Raw genomic sequence first — 21,786 nt, 5'->3', positions numbered from 1 at the left:
TAGACAGACAGATACGTTGCAGATGGATAAACAGACACATACATGGAGACTTAGAGGTGGCCACCGGGTCTCTATCATGCTAACCAGAATAATGTGTCATTCTCTGCACAACTTGTATTTTTCCCTTTTTTCTTCTAAACATTTTCCTTGTTAATGGTTGGAAGCCATAAACACAATCCCTTAAAGCTATTCTAAATCTTCAACTGCTGTTAGGTAGAGTTTCTCAACCAAACCCATTGTCACTGAGTTGAGTCTGACTTATAGTGACCCCATAGGACAGAGTAAAACTGTCCCACAGAGTTTCCAAGGTTGTGATCTTTATGGAAGCAGACTGCCACATATTTCTCCTGTGGAGTGGCTGGTGGATTTGAACCGCCGACCTTTCGGTTAGCAGCCGAGCTCTTTAACGACTATGCCACCAGAGCTCCTGTTAGGTAGAGTTTAGACATGAGATTATAAGGGAGAAAATTCCTCAGCTCTGCTCAACAATTGAGGACCCACAGCCACCAATGACTCCTTTAGTTAGGGTGACCATTTAGTTCATCATTCGAACCAGGGCATTTTTTAGAGTGAATGGGGCACTATTAATAATTATGCTGGGACAACAGATCTAAAATGGACTATTCTGTGCAAACCAGGGCATATGGTCACCCCAGTTGTAATGGTTTCAACTATCAACCTGTATAAAGCAAGGAAAAGAAATTGCTGTTTAAAACAAACAAATACAAGCAGGAATTGACTATACCCATTTCTACTTTCTAGGGGATGTGTGTGATATAATTCATATAAGTGAGAAACTTGACAACAGATGTGATCACGTTTAAAGGAAGACTGGAATTTCCAAGCTTCTACTTGTTTTTGTTTTTGTTTTTTTTTTTTTCAGCTGCTAAAGAGAAAAGCCTTGGAGTTGGCGGTCATTTATTTAGTTTTGTTTAGTTGAGTCTTAATGAATTTTTGAATATGCAAATAGAAGCTGGGAAAGGAAACTGAGAACCAAAATACTCTGCCTAATAAGGAAAGAAATGAGTTTCTAAGGCAGTTCAGGAGAGATGGGAGAGGGGAAGGAAAATTAGAAGGAAGGGGCAAGAACTCAACAACCAAGTTGGGGGGTGGGTATTGAGGTCTGAGGGAAAGCTTTGGGTCTGTTGAGGGACTGGTAAGAAAACGGGGACCTGACCAAATGGTCAACAATTACATTAAAACAAAGATGAGAATGTAAGGGAAACTAGATTAATGGAAACCAAACAACCAGAACAGAAATACTGAGAATGTTCATGCATTGTGAAGAACGTAACCAATGTCAATGAACAATTTGTGTGGAAATTGTTGAATGGGAACCTAAAGTGCTGTATAAACCTTCACTGAAAACACTATATTATTTTACAAAAAGAAGAAGAAAGAAAAGTCATCCTTTTACTCTACTTTGTGGTGTTTTCTGTGCTGACCTGTGATATATCCTTTCTCCCTCACATGTCTTACTCCAGTTGGTCAATAAAAATCCTGGGCCATGAAAATCAAGGACATGAGTCTGGGCTCCACATTTGGGTTCACATGGGAAGGAAAGATGAGAACATTTCCCCCAGCAGCACTTGCTCTGAAGGAGCACTTGGTTCAACAGAAGAAAAAGGGCCATCACTGTTACCACCTCAAGTCATTTGGGCAGATGCCTCAGCACAGAAACCTGCCCAATCCCTTTTGTCTGCACTCATGGAACAATCCCAAATTTCACATCATTCCAATGCGAGGAAGCAGGAGCTGGACTCCCAGAGACCACTGCAAAGTAACTACTCACCCATCTCAGTAGCTTGTGCCCTTTAAGGAGCAGACTACTTTTTCCTTCTTGCTTGATTGGTGACCTGCTCTCAGTCAACACTGGTCTAAAATCTGAGCTAAGGATGGTTCAACCCCCAACAGCTCTGGACTAAGTGTCTAGATCCAAATGCCTTTCTAGCACTAACCATCCCTGGGACCAGTGATGAGCTGGTTGGCATGGAGGGGAGGGACTGAGGGGATGAGGGACCCCTAGAACCCTTGCTTCCTGGGAAGGAAGTGCTTACCAACAGGCCATTGGAGCCATGGACGGTGACACAGCGAGAGAACGTGTGGTGGATGGAGAGCTCTCTCACGTATGTGGGTGGGTCATAGCCTCCCTTCTCGTCCACGTCACCCGCCAGGTGGAAGTGAATCGGGTACTGACCCAGCAGTTGCTGTCCCATGTGTTTCAGCTCCACGCCCTCCAGGTGCGCTGCCTTGAACCCCAGTGCAAACTGGGAGAGGAGAGACGAGAGTCAGAAGGAGTCCACGAGGTGTTTCACATTCCAAAATGGCAGTGGTATTGTCCTCAAAGTGTTTCATTAATCCCCATTCCTGGTCCTCAGTGAATCAAAGATATTCTCTATGTGCATACGATGAAGTAAGATGTCTGGTCCTTCGTACACAAAAGGAGGCAAGCAAGGGACTACTAATGATAGAGGGTTAAGGCAATAATGTTTGGAGTTGAGAGGTCTGGAGGACCTGTGCAATAGCTGGTGTTTGCTTCAACCCTCCTTTCCTGCCTCCTAAAACACTGCATCTTATGAGGAAGGGATAACCCTGAGCTAACCTGGGAGGAATCTGGCGAAATGCCTGCCCTAGAAGGGTTGGGGAATCCAGGTTAGGGTGGACCTTTGGGTAACAAGAGCCATCGTCCACCATCTGAGGCTGTCACCTGGCAGAGGGAAGGTAGATGCTAAGCCCAGAGACTTTGAGAAACCACACACTATGGCAGTGGGCGTGTAGAGTGGTGGGGTGGGGTCTTGCTCAGTGAGCACCCACATATTCACATCACAGCACACCCAGAATCATTCTTAGCTTGCTCAAGGAAACCACTTGAGAACACAGAATATCTGCACTCCAGGAACTCACCACAAAAGACTCAAGACTCTGGCTCAGTCAACTTCTAGTAGGGAAAGATGGTCTTAGGGACATGCTAACCATTCCCTCCAAAAACAGGTGTCAACTGGAATGCCAACTCCGGTAGTGGCTACTCTGGAGAGCTGTGTTGAGAATGATTCTGAGGCCTAGTTTGAGTTCAGTGAAAAAGAGTACTCTGATCGCTCAGGAATTGGAAAGGGGGTTGCAGCAGCTTTTATACCATATACCTGCTATTTTTGCTTATCTCTCTAACCAGGGTCTCAACTAAGGGCAGTAATGCCACCCCTCTCCCCACCCCATCCCCAGGAAATGACTGGAAGTATGTAGAGTTTTTGGTGGTTACAATGACCGGGGAACACTACCAGAATTAAATGAGCAGGGGCCAGGGATGCTAAAAATCTGTAATATAGGCCCACATGGCCAAGAATTCTGTCTCCTATAATGCCAGTAGGCCCCCTATTGTGAAACTCTGTAAGTTTCATTCCATCAGTCTCTTTAGTTAAATTTCCAAAAGGTCTTATCTTAAATCACACTATCTTTGCTTTGAGAGAATTATCTTCACAGGACTGCAACATAATATTATGCTATCAGCTTTGATCCCGAGTCACTGAAAGCAATGGCCACGTGAAGGGCTTTTGGATGTCTTATGCTATTCAAGATGCCAGACAGAGGCAGGAAATGCAAAAGAAATTCCTCTCTGAGCTTAATACTAGAAAAAACGGAGCCCCAATGAACTGGTATCATTTTTCCTTCTTGTGTAGAGCTCTGCAGCCCAGTATGTCTCTGTCTTCTTTGTCTTAATTGATCTATTGGAAATGTGATTTTTCTTGTGAATTAAATGCTTGTGCTTTTAGGAAGGGATCAAGGCTCAATAACGAAGGAAAGGAACAAAAGAAATGGTTGGGGTTGAAAGGCTTGAAAGCACAGAGTGCAGTATGATGAGTACCATGTGGCCTGGGAGAGGAGAGTTTCCAAGTTGGCTCCATCATCTCTCTTGTCCCCAATATTGACAAGTGAAGCCATGTGCCAACGGATAATGCAGAAGTCTTCCCCACCTCCCAGAAGACACTATTCCCTTGGTAAAAAAAAAAAAAAAAATCCCACCTCCTTCTTTCCCATCCCATCCCCAATCAAGATTCCCACCCATAGGCTGGCATCGAGGGAATTTTCCTGGCTGGGTTGGAATCAGTGTGCTGTCTTAACCCTTATCATGGGTTGACAGCCTCAGCCTGGCAGACCCATACCTTGATGTGGCCCCCAAAGGTATCAAAGTCAAAGAAGTTGCAGATGTGATTTCTATAGGGGTAGCATTCATCCTCCATCTCCCCCATCACCACGATGTTCCGGGTCAGGAGCCCGACCTCAGCCCGCATGTCCACACCATCGATCTCCTCCCCGATGTGCAGGTACATTGGTTTCCCTAGGGCAGAAAGGGGGAAGGTAGGGGAATGATAGGTACTCTGTGCCCACTGGGAGTCCTTGGGTGGTTCAAACAGTTAATGTGCTTGGCTGCTAACAGAAAGATTGGAGGTTTGAGTCCACACAGATGTACTTTGAAAGAAAGGCCTGATGAACTGCTTCCAAAAAATCAGCCACTGAAAACCTTGTGGAGCACAGTTCTACTCTGACACACATGGGGTCGTCATGAGTTAGAATCAACTTGATGGCGACTGGTTTTGTTTTGTTTGGTGTGCCCACTTTTCTCCCAGGCCCCTGCCAGAGGCTTTAACAGAAGCTGCTTATTTATCACCATACTCTGTGCTTATGGTGATCCCTAGTCCCACTTTATAGAAGAATAAAAGCCCAGGGACTTCATTCATTTGAAATCATTTGCCTGAACTTAGAGCCCGGATTCACAGTCACATATGTTTAGATCTGAAGCCCTTGGCCAAAGAAAAATCCGTTGCCGTTAAGTCAATTCGGACTCATAGAAACCCTATAAGACAGAGCAGAACTGCCCCATAGAGTTTCCCAGGAGCTGTTGGTGGATTCAAACTGCAGACCTTTTGGTTAGCAGCTGACTTCTTAACCACCACACCTGCTAATTGTCCCCAATGTCTATCTTTTCTCCTGCTTTTCAGTACTAGAATCCTGAGAGTTAGGTAGGAGAACCCAGGGGAACTACACTTCCCAGGCTTGCCTGCAGTAGGGTGTGCTCACAGGATGTGTGCACAAGTGCTCTGTGCAACCTCTAGCTGCCCCTCCTCTTCCTGTCTCCTGGGGGCTGGATGTGGACGTGTGTTGGTGGGCTGGCCTCGCCCATGTAGATGAGAGCCATGCCCTAGAGACGGCAGAGCAAAAGAGAGAAGAAACCTCACAGAGCTTACACCCTGGACTGCCCACCAGCTGGGATTCTTACAGAGATAGAACACAGTTACGGCTTTAAAGCAGTACAAATCCATAGTCTGTTAAGGCAAGCAAATCCATATTGTGCTTTCCTCAACTTCAGGTAGAGTGTGTATCTACAGCCTGGTACTCTGGAAAGACCTAGATTAGAGCACTGTGGGGGGGCTCCGGGTGCTTCAGTGGTACCATACGGAACAGTGAGGAAGAGTTAGCACCCCACTCTGTACTGACCTCACCACCACCTCCCTTTCTCCCTCCAGCCTGGATGAGAGGGTGCTCTCTCCCTTCGTGCCATGGATTACCTCCCTAAAAACCAAAAACTCCAAATCAGGTGCCGTCAAGTCCATTCTGACTCATGGCAACCCCATGTGTGCCACAGTAGAACTGAGCTCCATAGGGTTTTCAATGGCTGATTATTTGGAAGTAGATCGCCAGGGCTTTCTTCCAAGGTGCCTCTGGGTGGATTCAAACTTGCAACCTTTGGTAAGTAGCTGAGTGCTTACCAAGGAGTCGCACCATCCAGGGACTCCTCCATGCCCACTATCCCTTCCCATATTCTTAAGGTTCTTGACTCCAACAGCTCGGCCCTCCAGTAGCTTCATTTCTTCCCCCATTTGGGTTCCTCATGTTCTGTTTTCAAACTTTTCTAGGCCTCTCCATCCTTAATAAAGCTAACAAACGAGAAAACAAAAGGATTTTGGCAAAAAGACCAATTCTGCAACCCTGTTGCCGCTGTCGCCACAGCTCTGATTTTATCACCTCTGCTTTCCCTCACTGTCCCCTCCTTTTGCTTCTCTTAACACAGATTTCACTTCACTCAATTAACTGCTAAATCCACTGCAATTTTTCCCTCCCAGTTTCCCCTTCCTCCATCTGTGCACAAAAATGTACCATAAGAAACATACTCAGTGACAAGAGTTCAAACTTTAGCGTTGTCTTTGATTTACAGGCCCAAATTCTGCCTTTACAACAATCGCAAATTCTTTTCTGGGACAGAAAACAGCCTGGTTCTAAATTCAGCTCGTTCCTGAGACTGCTGAGCTGGCTAGTAGGCGCTTTCTCTTCCATTTGAGGATGCAATTACAGTGAGAAACAATCCCCGTCTGAACCACATTACCTACACCACTTGACATTCACATTTGACCTTGACTTGAGCAACGGAGCCCAAACCTCAACCCAGAGCCCCGCCAGTGCCCACAGACAAAGGCTGCAGTTATAATTAGCCCTCCAGCATCACTCGGCCTTGCCTTGACCTCTCATCCCCAGGAAGAGCTAGCTTCCCTGCCCCCCCAGACACCTGGCACGCATCCTGTGAGTCTGCATTATTTCCAAGGATGTTTACTGTTTTGAAATTTTTGCAGACTCAGTGAGATGATGGTTTCTTAGAAGCATCTTAGTTCAAGATATTCACTGCCCGTTTGTCAGTTTGTCGTACGCGCGTTGCTGTGATGCTGGAAGCTATGCCACCGGTATTTCAAATACCAGCAGGGTCACCCATAGTGGACAGATTTCAGCAGAGCTTCCAGACTAAGGCAGACTAGGAAGAAAAGTCTGGCCAGCTACCTCTGAAAATTAGCCAATGAAAACCCTATGGATCATAAGAGAACACTGTCCAACTCGCTTGCTTTTGATACATTATCAGGAGGATCCAATCGCTGGAGGAGGACATCATGCTTGGTGAAGTAAAGAGCCAATGAGGGCACGGGAGACCCTCAGTGACATGGACTGGCACAATAGCTGTAACGTGGACTCGCACATGCCAATGATCCTGAGGATGACACAGGACCTGGCAGTGTTTTGTTCTGTTGTACACAAGGTCGTCACGAGTCCAAGTTGACTGACGGCAGCTAACAACAACAAAAGTTCAAGATGTAAAATTAGTGTGCGGCAAACCTGAGAAAACATCTTCATTGGAGTCCGTATTAGTTTCCTGTGGCTGCTATAACAAACTACCACCAAGTTAGTGGCTTCAAACAATACAGATTTATTCTCTTACAGTTCTGGAAGCCAGGAGTCTGAAATTAGATGCACTGGGTTAAAGGCAAAGCGTCAGCGGGGCTGGATTTTTTCTGAAGCTCTAGGGGAGGTTCCTGACTCAGACTGTAGCTGTGAGTCCCAGAGCACACAAGGTCCCTATCCCTTGGGCTCTTCCTCTGTAAAATGGGAAAAATAATAGCACATATCAAAGTGCTCAACTGCTAACCAAAAGGTCAGTTGTTCAAACCCACCTGCTGCTCTGTGAGACAAAGATGTGGCAGTCAGCTTCTGTGAAGATTTACAGCCTTGGAAACTCTATGGGGCTGTTCTACTCTGTCATATTGGATCACTATGAGACGGAATGGGTTTTAATAAGGTAGCCACGAAGTTAAATGAGTTAACCCATGGACTGTGCTTAGAACAGCACCTGGCATACAAAAGCACATAGTAGGTGGCTCGTGTAACTGACCTGACTCCTACGGCTGTCACTGGCATTGTCCTCAAGTTGAGGCTGGAACCCGGGGCTCCAACCACTAAGCTCATGCCTGTGATGCTAGAGTTGGTGGAAAGCAGGTTTGGCAATGTTCTTTGTTCCATGGGGGAAATTGGACAAACTGTGTTTATCAGACTCCTGGAAGCTGAGTACATGTAAGTCCAATAGACCAGTTGAGAGCTGTAAGAAATATTCCCCCACTCCGAAGCCCCCATCAAGGCCTTTAAACAAAACCTCACCAGCACCGTCTCTTGCGGCAGTCAGCTCATCTGTCCTGTGGCTACATTCACAGGCCACTCCCAGACTGCTATCTTAGGGAAGCCCAGTGCTCCTGATTTTCCAGCATCCCATCCTGTCTGCGCAGCTCTCTCATCGGCCTCCACCCTCCCTTCCTTCTCCAGCACTGATACATGAAGGACAACCAGGGAAAAGCAGACTTGGCTAAGCCAGATCTTTCCCAAGTTATCCAGAAAAACCCTGGGCAAGGGATGGGAGGGGCCTGGAGAGCAGAGAAGCTTTCTCTGTGCAGTGGCCCCACAGAGGGCTTCAAACACCAACTGTTCCTAGCATTTACCCTGCAGGTGCCCTGGTTCCATAACCCCCAGAGCCCTCCATACAAGGCAGGCACAGTGCTAGGCACTCTGGGGTGAAGAGAAGCATAAACATTAAGGATCTTCCAGTGGGATAAACAGACACATATACTTATGGCTCCAGTGTACCTCATGAGCAGACACCACCCATCTGCCAGTGGAGGCTTGTGTGTTGCTATGATGCCAGACAGGTTTCAGTGGAGCTTCCAGATTAAGACAGACTAGGAAGAAAGGCCTGGTGATCTACTTCTGATAATCAGCCAGTGAAAACCCTATGGATCAGAATGGTCTGATCTGCAACTGATCATGGGGGTGGTGCAGGACTGGGCAGTGTTTCGTTCCATTGTGCATGGAGTCACCATGAGTCAGGGGTTGGCTGGATGTCAGCTAACAACAACAAATTGTAGCTCAGACCTAGCAGGGCCCAGTGAGTCTGAGGCTGGGGAGAGGAGGGCCAGCGTCTCTCAGGCCATCAGAGGTACAAGGACAAGCCATAGGGACTCAGGCTGGAGGGTGTCAGAGAGGCCAGTTTAAATCACAGAGCACTCAAGGTCCCCCCTGCTGTCATCTTTGGGTTGAGATGCAAGGAACAGGGGCCATTATGGAGGAATGGCAAAGCAGCATATGTAGCTCTGGAGCCAGATAGCATTGAGTTTCAATCCTGGCTCAGATATTGGCTTACTAGTCTATACCAGCCCCATCCACTAGAGCTTTCTGTGATGATGGACACGCTCTGTTCTGTGCTGTCCAGTATGGTAGCCACTAGCGACCTGTGGCTATCGGACACTTGAAATCTGGCTAGTGGAACTGATTTTTTAATTTTATTAAATCTTAATTACATTTACTTTTAAATAGCTACATTCAGCTGGTGGCTACTGTATCAGAAAGCACAAGACTAAACATTTAATTTTCATGAACCTCGGTTTCCTCATCTGTGTCATAGAGAAAGCAGGAGTATCTACCTTATTAGGTTAACATGAAGAGTGAATAAGATGTTTCATGTAAAGTGATTGGCATATTATGGGAAACTCAGTAAATGCTAATAATAATTTATAGTAGTTATTATTTACAGGTGTGGGGGCAGTTACAGGCAAAGCAGAAAGGTGGGATTGGAAACAGGGCAGAAAATCGAGGGGCCTCCAATTGCCCTGTTGAAGGTGTTGGGGATCACATTGTGGTTGGCAAACCACTGAAAGAATTTTTTAGATGATTCCCATATTTTCATTACTTTGTTACCATCTGTTTCCTGTAGGAAAATTCTCAAAATGAGAAAAGTCCTGCTTACTGGACTTTGGGGGCAGGGAGGAAGGAGGATCCAGGGGGGGCTGTGTCCCTCTCTGCAGCCAGCCTGGGGAGGAAAACCCTAAGGGAGTTGGGGCAGGAGGGCACAGTTAGGGAAAAGAGAGAAGCTAGGTGGAAGGCCTTTGCCCCATGTCAGCGGGGGAATGGAGAGCCAGGGAATAGGCTTGGGGCTCAGCAGGAGAAATGTGAGTCTCCCCCAGACAGACAGACAGACAGACACACACACACACACACACACTCTAAGAAAACTCCAAAACCAGACCAGTTGCTGTCGAGTAGTGATTCTGGCTCATGGTGTCCCCACGTGTTTCAGAGTAGAACAGCATCCCACAGCGTTTTCATGGCTATGACTTTTCAGAAGCAGATCATCAGACCTTTCCTTCTGAGGTGCCTCTGGGTGGGTTTGAACTGCCAACCTTTTGATTAGTATTCAAGGGCTTAAATGTTGGCGCCACCGAGGGATGCCTAGGGCTTTTCTGACACTGCCCACCAGGAGGCGCTGTTTCCATGTGGGCCCTAAAGCTTCTGTGCAAAGTCAAGTGGACAGTCCACTCTGAGCCTTATCGCTTTAAGGGAGTCGTGAGCAGGCTGGGGTGATATGGACACAGTTAGTGCTAATCCAATGGCGTTCGCAAGGTCCTGAGGGGAATCCAGCATCCTCTCCACTTGTCCTTTCCGCCCCTGGAACTCAGGGTCCAGATGCAGCGCCACCTCATTCTCTGTCCAGCCTCATGAGGCCTCCAGGAGCAGCAGGACCGACACTTATGTCCAAACCACACCTTTGGGTGGGGCCGACATGCCCCAACATTGCACAGGTTTCGTATTCTTGGGGCCGCCCTTGGCACCCTCATGTCTCGGCTGCCCCATCAGCACCTGCTCCAAGTGAAATCTCTGCCCCAGGGTGTGATGTCAGGCTTTCACCCTCCCAGATGACCCCAAATGCTGCCCCAGAACCATGGATCACCTTGCAATGAACAGTGACATCAGCTCAAACAGTCTGAATGCCACCACTCTGCCAAGAGTCCAGGGGAAACCTGATATCGGGGAGGGCTTGACCACAATGTGTTGTTCCCAGGGGACGGAGAAGTCATCTGGTGGAGACCCAGGGGACCCAAGTTCATAACGAACTGGCATCTCTTGGTGCTTCCTGTAAATGCTGACATAGGAAGTCTTTCCTTGCCTGGGGAAACCCAATGGGTGTCTGCCCTTTGTGACTTCCCAGTTGCCACCGTGGGCTCTCTTTCCCTCCAGTCCCATGCAGCTCTCGCATCCTCCACTCCAGCCACTCTGGACCTCTTGCTAGTGGACTACGCCGTGCTCCTCCCAGCAAAGGGTCTTTGCATACACTGTTGCTCTTTGGCGGCGCTTCTCTTCCCTACTCAACTTTTACTTTCTGCAAACTTCAGCTCAGTCATTAGTCTCTCTGGAAGGCTTCCATGACTGCTCCAGCTTTGCCAAATCCCCCTTTCTATGCTCCCACCATCCCTCATATTTCTCCATCATAACAGTTATCATGGTTGGAATTTTATTTTTATTGGGATTTATGATTTTATTGAGATTTATGATTCCTTGAAAGGAGTCTTGGTGGTGCAGCAGTTAAGTGCTCAGCTGCTAACCTAAAAGTTGACACTGGAACCCACCCAGCGGTTCCTCAGGAGAAACACCTGGCAATCTGTTCCCATAAAGATTACAGCCGAGAAAACCCTATGAGGCAGTTCTACTCTGTCATATAGGGCGCAGAGGTTAAGTGCTCGGCTGCTAACGGAAAGGTTGGCGATTTGAAATCACCAGCCGCTTTGAGGGAGAAAGATGAGGCAGTCTGCTTCCAGAAAGATTACAGCCTTGGAAACCCTATGGGGCAATTCTACTCTATCCTATAGGGTTGCTATGAGTCAGAATCAACTCCACGGCAACTGATTCAAACATCGATTGGACAACAACAACGATTCCTTGATGGATGTCTGTTTTCCTTGCTGGACTGTAGGCTCCCCGAGGGCAGAAACATGTTTATCTTGTTCACCACTGCATCCCCAGGGCCCGGCCTGTCGCCTGGAACACAATATGCGCTCTTTAACTATTTGTTGAACAAATGATGAAATGCTCCTTCCCACCTCCCGTGACTGTCCTCAAGAATGGAGAAGCCGGGATGCCCGCCCAGCCTGGGGGTGGGAGGGAGTTTAAGACTTGTCTCATATGTTGGTTAAAAACAATGATAAAAATAGTTTGCTTCTGTGATTTTACAATCCCTTTTACCATGGGCATCCTCACCAGCCAAAACGATTGTATTGAATTTTACTCTCAGTGGTTTTATTTCCAAAACAATAGGTATTTCAAATATCTCGGGTATGCTTTCTCAATCTACTGTCCTCCTCCCATCCCAAAGCGTAATACTTCTCCAGGACTATGGTCTTGTGTTGTTGTTAGCTGCTGTCCAGTCAGCCTCTGACTCGTGGACACCCCATGCACAATGGAAAAAAACGCTGCCATCCCTATGATCAGTTGCAGATTGGACTGTTGAGATCCACAGGGTTTTCACTGGCTGGTGTTTGGAAGTAGATTGCCAGGCTTTTCTTCCTATGGTCCTGTGGCATCTGATACTTTGAGTGCCCAGTAGTACACTCTAATTTTCCCTGCAGGGAGCTAACCTTTGATGCAGTCTATGAAGATGCCTTGCTTCCTCCTAGCCAAGCGGTAAGCACGTGACCCACCAGGCCAACCAGCTGCCCTCTCCCTGGAGGGTGACTCTTGACTGCTACGTCCCAGGAATTAAACATGGTTCTTCCAGTGATGCCCAATGGATGCTGCCCATTAGTTCCTGCTACCCAGACCCCTGAAGTCCTTCTACAGCTTGGTTGTCCAGTTTCTGCTTTAATTCTCTAAACTGAATGTTGTTGTTGTTGTCAGGTGCCGTCGAGTCAGTTCTGACTCCTAGCGACCACCCTGTGTACAACAAAATGAAACACTGCCCAGTCCTGTGCCCATCCTCACAATCATTGCTATGTTGGAGCTCATTGTTGCAGCCACTGTGTCAATCCATCCTGTTGAGGGTCTGCCTCTTATTTGCCAACCCTCTACCTTACCAAGCATGATGTCCCTCTCCAGTCACTGACCCCTCCTGATAACATGTCCAAAGTACGTGAGACAAAGTCTTGCCATCCTCACTTCCAAGGAGCATTCTGGCTGCACTTCTTCCAAGACAGACTTATTCGTTCTTCTGGCAGTCCATGGTATATTCAGTATTCTTTGCCAACACCATAATTCAAAGGCATCAATTTTTCTTCTGTCTTCGTTATTCATTATCCAGCTTTTGCATGCATATGAGGAGATTGAAAATACCATGGCTTGGGTCAGGCACACCTTCGTCAGGCACACCTTAGTCCTCAGAGTGACAGCTTCGCTTTTCGACACTTTAAAGAGGTCTTTTGAGTAACCTCCCAATAAATTCCTTTTTCGCTTAAGATAGCCAAGTTGGATTCTGTTGCTTACAACCAAAGAACTCCAACTGATACATAATCCCCCCCGACTGACAACAACTGGCCTGGATTATGTCTGAGGTTCTTTGGGCTCTAACAATCTGTGAATCTGGTAGCAACAAATAACATAAACTACAAGGCACTTAAGTCAAGGTTTAGGAGACACAATGAGGAAAAAAAAGAAAACCCAAAAGCTACAGAAAGACGGGATATAATATTTTTGCAGTAGTTAAATGAGCATCTATCAAATATTCACTCCCTCACCTCGGTGTTAATGGGAGAACTCTGCTTCCCTGCCCCATCAATGTCGAGTTGGACCATGCGATTTGCTTTGGGCAATGGAACGTGGGTGTGAGAGTGTGCAGTTCTGAGCCTAGGCCTTCAGAGTCCTCCTGTGTTTACGCTCCCCTCAGTAGGCGCTTTCACCCTTTCCCACGAGAAGAGCGTGTTCTGGGAAGAATGCGTTACAAGGAGCAGACCCAAACCCAACGCTCAGCCTGAAGCCAAGCTCAGTTTAGCACAGCGGAACCCTAGCCAACCTGCAGATGCGTGAGTGAGAAATAAACACTTGTCATTGTAAGCTACCGAGATTTTAAGATGGCTCTTTGTTTTGCTTGGTTATGCAGCATAATTGTGGCAATAGCTGAGTGAAGACAGATTTCTTGTGATTTCGGTCAACTTGAAAAAACCTGTTGTCACCGAGTTGATTCTGAGTCATGGGGACCCCATGTGTGTCAGAGTAGAAAGCTGCTGCATAGGGTTTTCAACTGTTGATTTTTTGGCAGTAGGTCGCCAGGGCTTCTCCCGAGGTGCCTCTGAGTGGACTCGAACTGCCAACCTTTCGGTTAGCAGCTGAGCACATTAACTGTTTGCACCACCCAGGGACTCTCAGTCAACTTTAAGCCTAACAATTTTCAGATTCGTCCAGCCTAAGAAGGGGTTAGTGAGGGCCTACCTGCCACTTTGACCTGGTTGGAGGCACAGGCTTTGCAGGGAAGCACCCGGAACTCTTCTGCCTGGTACATGGAGTAGTCAGTACTGGCAATGACCAGGGTATCTCCAGGCTTCCATGACTGCACATTGTCCTCCAGTCTCAGGATGACGCTGTTCACGTTGGTGTCGATGGTGACCGTGAGCTTCGGCCTCACTGTAACCCAAAACAGGGAGGACTGAGATGTAGCCCTTGGCTCTTGGCAGACTTTAGGCTGTCCGCCTCTTTCCTCCCCCTCCTGAAATAAGTAAATGCCAGACTTGCCCATCCAAAACTCCTATCACTGGGCTCACCCCATCCCAGTTCTGGTGCGGGTTTTTGAAGTCAACAAAAACCCTACCAGAAAAGAGCGATTCATGAGCTCTGGGCAGGGGAATTTTCCACCAACTCCTTAGCCGGAGTTAAATGTGGCCGCCTCACCACACCCACTTTCCTCAAGATATAAAACAAATATAGTTCCTCTCAACTATTATTTACAGTAGCCATAAACCTCTCCCTCCAAAGAACTTCCATGGCTAATGACTGCCTTCTGGAGATGGCCAAGTGCGTCAGCTAACAAACTAACCATTTCCAATCCCTTCTAACGATCACCTCAGGAACCGGTTTAAAATAATAGCACCCAAAGAGGCCAAGCGTGGCACATCTCTGTAGGGGAGGGCTGCAGGAAGGCCAGCCCTGTCCATCAGAGCCCTGGGTGTCTTAGACCAAGCCCTTCCCTTCCTGAAAGGCTTATGGGCAGGGTGTGGCTCTGCTGCCCTGCCAGCACCCAGCACCCTCCCACCATGCCTGTGTCACAGAAGTGCCCTCCAGCGGGAAGCTCGGAGGCAGCACTGTGTCACTGCAGATGCGTGGAGGCAGCTGACCTGCCCCCCAAACTCGCAATGTGTAGCTGCCAGCTCAAGGAATGACCTCACGACTGTGCCTCTATCCCCCACAAGGGGCTGCTTACCGGGCTTGCCACAGAGGAACCTCACACGGTAGCTCTGGCAGGCTCGTCCTCGGTTGTAGCACACGAACCTGTAATCTTGGCCTCTTTTGTAGATGACCTCGGTGGTGAGGTTAACTCCGTCCACTGTTGTGGCCTGGGAATGGCACCGAAATTATAGGGCAAAGTCACTTTTTTTTGGTGAAGAAAGAAGACGATGATTAATGTTATATACTCACAAGTCTAACATTGTCCCTGCTGCAAGAGCTATTCACAATGGCCCGAGCTTATTATCCCAGCTATTTCCCACATCCGTTTTGTTATAAGAAGACAGCATGAAGTCACAGGATGGGTAAGTGCCTTGCCTGGGGTCCTACAGTACTCAATATTCAAGCCAGTGATCAACTGCTCTTCGTTTGGTGAACACTTATGGAGCATCTGTGACAAGCAGGCCCTCTTTTAGGAGCTAGGCAGGCTACTTCTTACGACTTGTACCGCCACCACCAGCACCAAGAACAGTGGCTGATCTTTACTGAGGACTCATTAGGTTCAATGCAGGAGTCCCTGGGTGGTGCAAACGGTTAACACGTTCAGCTGCTGACAGAAAGGTTGGAGGTTCAAATCTGCCCAGAGGTGCCTCGGAAGAAAGGCCTGGCAATCTACTTCTGAAAAACCAGCCATTGCAAACAGTTCGACTCTGACACACATGGGGTCGCCATGAGTTGGACTTGGTTGTAGTTCAGCGCACTGGTGCTCAAATGTGGCTGCACATTGGAATCACCTGGGGCGTTTTTAAAATTACTCACGCCCAGGCCCCATTCTCGGAGGCTCCAATCTCACTGTGTCTGGGGTGCAGTCTGGTCTGGGCATTGAAATTTTTAAAAGCTGCCCAGGTGATTCCAATTGGTAGCAAAGTTTGGGAACCACTCCCGTAGTTATTGAGCTAAGTACATTATGGCTACAGTAAAACCTGTGAAAGCTGGAACCCGTGTAAGGCGGAAACCTGCCAGAGAAGGAAAACTCAAATATTTTCCACTCATCGAGAGCAATAGACAAGGGGTAAGACTGCACCCTGTCAAAGGCGGAAAACCTGCGAGACCTGGTAAACAAAGCCGTGCTGTCGCGTTTCGGCTCTCACAGGTTTCGCTGTATTATCTCATTCCATCTTCACAGCAAAGCTATGAGGTAGCTGTTGTTAGTTTTACAGACAAAGAAACTTGAGTCTCAGAGAAGTAGCTTGCCCAAGGTCACAAAGCTAGTAAAAGTGGCAGAGCCAAAATTTGAGTGCAGACTTATCCAGCTGCAAAGCCTGTGCTTCCAACCCTTCCCCTCCTCCGTGGGGGCTCGCAGACCCATGTGTCTGTGTGTGTCTGTCTCCCTCCCACTGAGTTCTGGGCTCTGGGAGGGCAAGGACCAGGTCTTTGTCTGTCTCGTGTCCCCAGCCTCCAGCCCTGGGCCTGGCACAGAGAGGGGTCTCGGTGGATGGGGGCTGACTGCGCCAGCAGCTACAGGGCAGGTAGGGGATTTTGGGAGCTGGCCCAGATGAGGACGTGGTCCCCGCCAGCTGGGGCTCATCCCGGAGCCAGGGTGTGTCCGCATCAAGACTGTGACCGTCATTCACAGACATGCAATTTAAGAGCGAGGGCTGCAGCTGCTGTCGCCTTTGGCACAGAGACCAAAGGGACCAGGGCTGGGGAAATAGGGAGGGGTAGTATAGGCAACCTTAAAAAAAAAAAGGAAAGGAAGGGACTTTTAAGGAAACATTGCTTGGAACCCAGTAGACATGCATTGTCTTTGGCTTGAAAAGCCAGTGCATAAATGTGAGTTCAGTCACAATTAAAATTCAGTCTTTTGCTGCAAGTAACACACTCACACCCACTGTCTCACGTGGTCTCCGCAGCAGAGAGGCAGGGGTTGCCAATGTGCTCTCAGAGGAAAATTCCAAGGCTCAGAGGGGTTCAGATGCATGCTCAAGGTCACTTGAATGTCAAGCCACCTCCTCTGATCACCGGATAGTCTCCTTTGAAGTCAACATGCTCTTCAGTAGGGAACCCCATAACACTGAGAACTGAGCCCAAAGGCGTCATCAAATGGACTTTTTCCAAGGTATAATATCAAACAAAGCAATTTCAAGGGAACATCTGCTCACTTCTGCTCTTTTCCCTCCCTTTATCTATCCTGAAGAATGACCTCAATTTGGGATAAGAAGAGTAAAAAGGGCTCTATCACCATTCAGTGAATTGGACCTTCACTTTAAATAGACAAAATTTTATTGTTATTGATGATAATTAATAACAATAAAATGTGTTGTTGTTGGGTGTCATCAAGTTGATTTCAACTCAGAGCAATCCCATGTGACAGAGGAGAACTGCCCCATATGGGAGCTGATTGCCAGATCTTTCTCCCGCAGAGCTGCTGGGTGAGTTTGAACTGCCAACCTTTTGATTAGTAGCCAAGCACTTCATTGTTGCACCAGCAGGGCTCCTTCAAAGAGTAAAATAATGAATAATATTATTATAAACCAAAACCCATTGCTGTTAAGTCTATTCCGACTCATAACAGCCCTATAGGACAGAGTAGAACTGCCCCATAGGGTTTCCAAGGCTGTAGTCTTCACAGAAGCAGACTGCCACATCTTTCTCCCACAGAGCGGGTGGTGGGTTTGAACCATCAACTTTTCAGTTAGCAGCTAAGCGCTTAACCACTGTGCCACCAGGGCTCCTTCAATATCATTACAGTTAATAATAAAATAAAAATGATTTCAAAATAATAAAAAATTGACTGAGCACTCACTATGGGTCAGACACTTCACATATTGTTGCAATGAATCCACAAAACCATCCCATGAGGGAACAATTACTATCCCCATTTTTGCAGACAAGGAAACAGAGGCGCTGAAAAGCTAAGTCACTTGACTGATATCTAAGGCTGAGACTAGGGTGAAGCAAGTGAGGAGCCCAGGGCACAAAATTTAAGGAGGCACTCAGTGTCAGTGTTGTGCAAGTGCAGAATCAGCTCCTGAGAGTGAGTGCCTCCTTAAATTTTGTGCCCTGGGCTCCTCACTTGCCTGGCCCTAGTCCTGAACCTTCTGATATGCCACAACTCACAAGTGACAGAGTTAGGACTCAAACTCAGATCTCTCTGGCTTCAAAATACATTTTCTTAAGCACCAGGTTAACCTACAACCTCTGTGCCAGCTGCTGTGGGGAATACAAAGACGGCCTGGTGTGGTCTCACCCCAAGGAAATCTGTATACAGTAGGTCCTCCTAGCCTTGAAGAGTCAGGGCACTCTGAGCCATGGCTAAAAGAGCAGGATAAAGAGAAGGAAAAGGAACGCTGAAGTAGGATCCAGGAGCAAATCCGAGTCCTAGTTTGAGTCCTAGTTTTGGAACTCACTAGGCGTGAAGCCTGGAGCAGATAACGTGCCTCAGTTTCCGTCTATAAATGGGAACGGTTTTCTCTGGCTTACCTGTCTCAGAGGAAGGCCAGGAAAATCGAATCACTCCACGACAAGAACATTTGTGATCTATAGAGTCTTCCGCAAAAGGAAGCCCTGACTATGATTTGATGGTTGCGGGTTTGATACCTGTATATCAATGGGACGGTTGCAGATTTTTCCTGGGTAGGCTGCCCGGAGGTCTAAAATTTTCTCCCCACCTTTGGTAGGAGACACGTTATCATGCTCGAACCATTCAGTCCACTCCACATCTAGGCACAAAGCAAAGAGCAAGGTAGTCAGGAAGGGTCCAAGAGGGCAAGTCATGCTCAATGCAGTCCCAAAGCACCCTCAGAGAAATGGGTATTGAATATCATCTGCACATTGTTCCTCCTGGCTGGGGAGCAGGTGGCTTGTAAGCACCATCTGCCAATTTTCTCACCTTTTAATGAAAATCAGTTGGAGTCGACTCCAATTCACGGTGACCCCATGTGTGTCAGGGTAGAACTGCACTCCATTGGGTTTCCAATGGCTGATTTTTCAGATTGCCAGGTCTTTCTTCCAAAGTGCCTATGGGTGAACTCAAACTCCCAACCTTTTGGTTAGAAGCTGAGCGTGTTAACCATTTGCACAACTCAGGGACTCCCTTTTAATTAAAAACACCTCTTACTGACTTTCTTATTATATAAAAAACAATATGTATTCTTGGTATGTTTATTGTAATTATAAAAACAAATAAACAAAAAGGAGAAAAATAAAATCCATCCATAGAACTATTAACCAAGGATTGCCGCTAGGATTGCTGCTTTCTGCAGCAACCATGTATGAGGTACCTGAAGGTATGGGCCACGTCCAAGTCACGTCTATTTGTCCTGTTCAGGGCCATTGCCTAGCTCTTAAAAGACATTCTGTGCTACAACATCCATATACTCACTGTCACGGATTAATTAGGTCCCCCCAAAAACGTGTGTATCAATTTGTCTGGGCCATGATTCCCAGAAGTGTGTGGTTGGCCTCCATTTTGTGATTGTAATTTTATGTTAAAGAGGATTAGGGTGGAATTGTAACGTCACCCTTACCCAGGTCACATCCCTGATCCAACGTAAACGGAATTTCCCTGGGGTGTGGCCTGCACCACCTTTTATCTCTCAAGAGATAAAAGGAAAGGGAAGCAAGCAGAGAGTTGGGGATCTCATACCATCAAGAAAGTAGTGCCGGGAGCAGAGTGCATCCTTTGAACCGGGGTCCCTGCGCCGAGAAGCTCCTAGTCTGGGGGAACACTGATGAGAAGGTCGAGAGAGAGAAAGCCTTCCCCGGGAGCTGACACCCTGAATTTGGACTTTTAGCCTACTTTACTCTAAGGAAATAAACTTCTCTTTGTTAAAACCATCCACTTGTGGTAGTTCTGTTGGAACAGCACTGGATGACTAAGACACCCACTCAGTTTTTTCAAATCTTAACATGTTGAGCCGTATTCGTATCAGATTGTGTTTAAGCAATAAAATGCAATAGAATTAAGAAAAAAAAAGAAAAAAAAAAAGGTATTCCGTGAACAAAACTAAGTGCCATTGACCCAAATCGAGGTGTAATTCAAATCTTACCGAGATGGAAACATCCTTTTGGGTTATTTGCCAGTGTGGCTTGATTAATTAAAGATAGCTTTCAGTTGCAAATCTAGTTGACTATGAAACAGTTAAGGGGTCCTATCGGTGCAAGAATGGGGTCAGTGGTGATTCAGCGGTAGAATTCTTGCTTTCTATCCGGAGACCAGAGTTCAATTCCTGGCCAATGTACCTCATAGGCAGCCACCACCTGTCTGTCAGTGGAGGCCTGTGTGTTGCTATGATGCTGAACTAGGTTCAGTGGAGCTTCCAGACTAAGATGGACTAGGAAGAAAGGCCTGGCATCTACTTCTGAAAATCAGCCAATGAAAATCTTATGGATCATAGCAATCTAATCTCCAACCCAGGGATGGCGCAGGACCAGGTGGCACTTCTTCCATTGTGCATGGGGTCACCATGAGTTGGGGGCCAACTCAACAGCAGCTAACTACAATAACAATTGGTGCAAGAGCAAAAACTTTGCTCTGCAAAGACGGTGACCCCTGGCCTTTGATCACGCTGGTAGGTTTTACCAAGTTCTCAAGCACCTCACCTTGAACCCACTCGCTGGATGAAGAAACGTTGAAGAGCTCGCCTTGTTCCGTCTGGAACAGCTTGAACACTCGGGCGGCAGCGGAGCCACGGTGTCCTGTCAGAGAGACCAGAGGCTTAGGAACCGGATGGACCCTCCAATTCAAAAGGGCTTGATTCCGAGGCCAAGAAAGCCTCCTACACACACGGATCTTGAGACATTTCTTTTAAAAAAAAAAAAATTCCAGACAAAACTTTCTACTTGAGAAGCAAATTATTGTCCCTTTCTTTGTTTCAGTTTTGAAGGGTTAGTTGCATTGCTCCATCAAATCTAGACTTTTGGAGTCCCATCATTTCTCATTAATTCTTCCCTGGGAGTAGAACCAGCAGCACCTCCCGCAACCTTCATTGGGCAGACAAGGCTGCCGCTATGTGGTAATGATAAAGGCCTGTCCAGAGTGTCTTTTTAGCTCAAAATATGACCCTGCTGGCTCTGTCCCAGATCTCCTCTTTCCAGTGTCATTTGTTTTGGATGAAGCCAGTGAAGACTTCTTTGAAAATGTAAATACTATCTCGAGTGATTGACCTTAAATCAGTATTGACCTTGGCCACCTTCATGGAACACAGCCAATTAAGCAGCTAGTCATTCAACTGGGTGTTAGGAAATGGGTCAGCCATTTTTTGAGGGAAGTGGGCCATTCAGAAAGATCCCGATTCTCTTGTTCAGAGAGACACCGGAGAGAATCAGGGCTCTCGTCAACCATTTATTACCGTGATATTCAATATGGTCTTCAACCGAAGAAAAGGGATCCCCTTTCACAGTTAGGAAACTCCAAGGGTGTCTGAAACAACGCAAAACAAAATAAATAAGTAAAGTTCGTCACACGTCTGAGCCCAAACTGGAGGCAGAGTTGAAACAATATCCACTGAGGAGCACCTTCCCTGTTGTTCGGGGAGAATTAGTTCACTCACTGGGCTTCTCTCCTTCAGAAAAATCAGAGTCTTTCTTTGCAAGCCCTGGTCTGGGCTTTCTAGCCTCCTGGTTTGCCTGGTGTTTGCTTATTGTGAGCCTCTTCGGCTCCAGTCTGGCAGGAGACGGGGCATGAATCACGAATAAACAAACAAGCCAACAGACCTACCGTTCCACCTGCCAGGCTCAATTATGTCCTGAAGCAAGTGCTCCGTTCCAAGAGAGATAGGTTATTTC

General features: G+C 47.2%; 1 protein-coding gene across 1 annotated transcript in view; it reads right to left on the bottom strand.

The window, feature by feature from the left end:
• The window catches only part of CEMIP (cell migration inducing hyaluronidase 1), a 69,098-nt gene that overhangs the window by 33,501 nt on the left and 13,811 nt on the right, over nucleotides 1-21,786 (bottom strand). Inside the window, exons 7-13 of the mRNA XM_004387501.1 lie at nucleotides 21,351-21,421; nucleotides 20,602-20,697; nucleotides 18,598-18,719; nucleotides 15,035-15,167; nucleotides 14,050-14,241; nucleotides 4,158-4,333; nucleotides 2,058-2,267 (exon numbers count right to left, since the gene is read on the bottom strand). Coding sequence (XP_004387558.1) covers nucleotides 2,058-2,267; nucleotides 4,158-4,333; nucleotides 14,050-14,241; nucleotides 15,035-15,167; nucleotides 18,598-18,719; nucleotides 20,602-20,697; nucleotides 21,351-21,421 — 1,000 coding nt within the window. The remainder of the gene's footprint in view (nucleotides 1-2,057; nucleotides 2,268-4,157; nucleotides 4,334-14,049; nucleotides 14,242-15,034; nucleotides 15,168-18,597; nucleotides 18,720-20,601; nucleotides 20,698-21,350; nucleotides 21,422-21,786) is intronic.

This window comes from Trichechus manatus, unplaced genomic scaffold, assembly GCF_000243295.1.
Source record: "Trichechus manatus latirostris isolate Lorelei unplaced genomic scaffold, TriManLat1.0 scaffold00186, whole genome shotgun sequence".
NCBI lineage: Eukaryota > Metazoa > Chordata > Mammalia > Sirenia > Trichechidae > Trichechus > Trichechus manatus.
The sequence above is the reverse complement of the archived record's forward strand: the minus strand, read 5'-3'. Positions and strand labels throughout refer to the sequence as shown.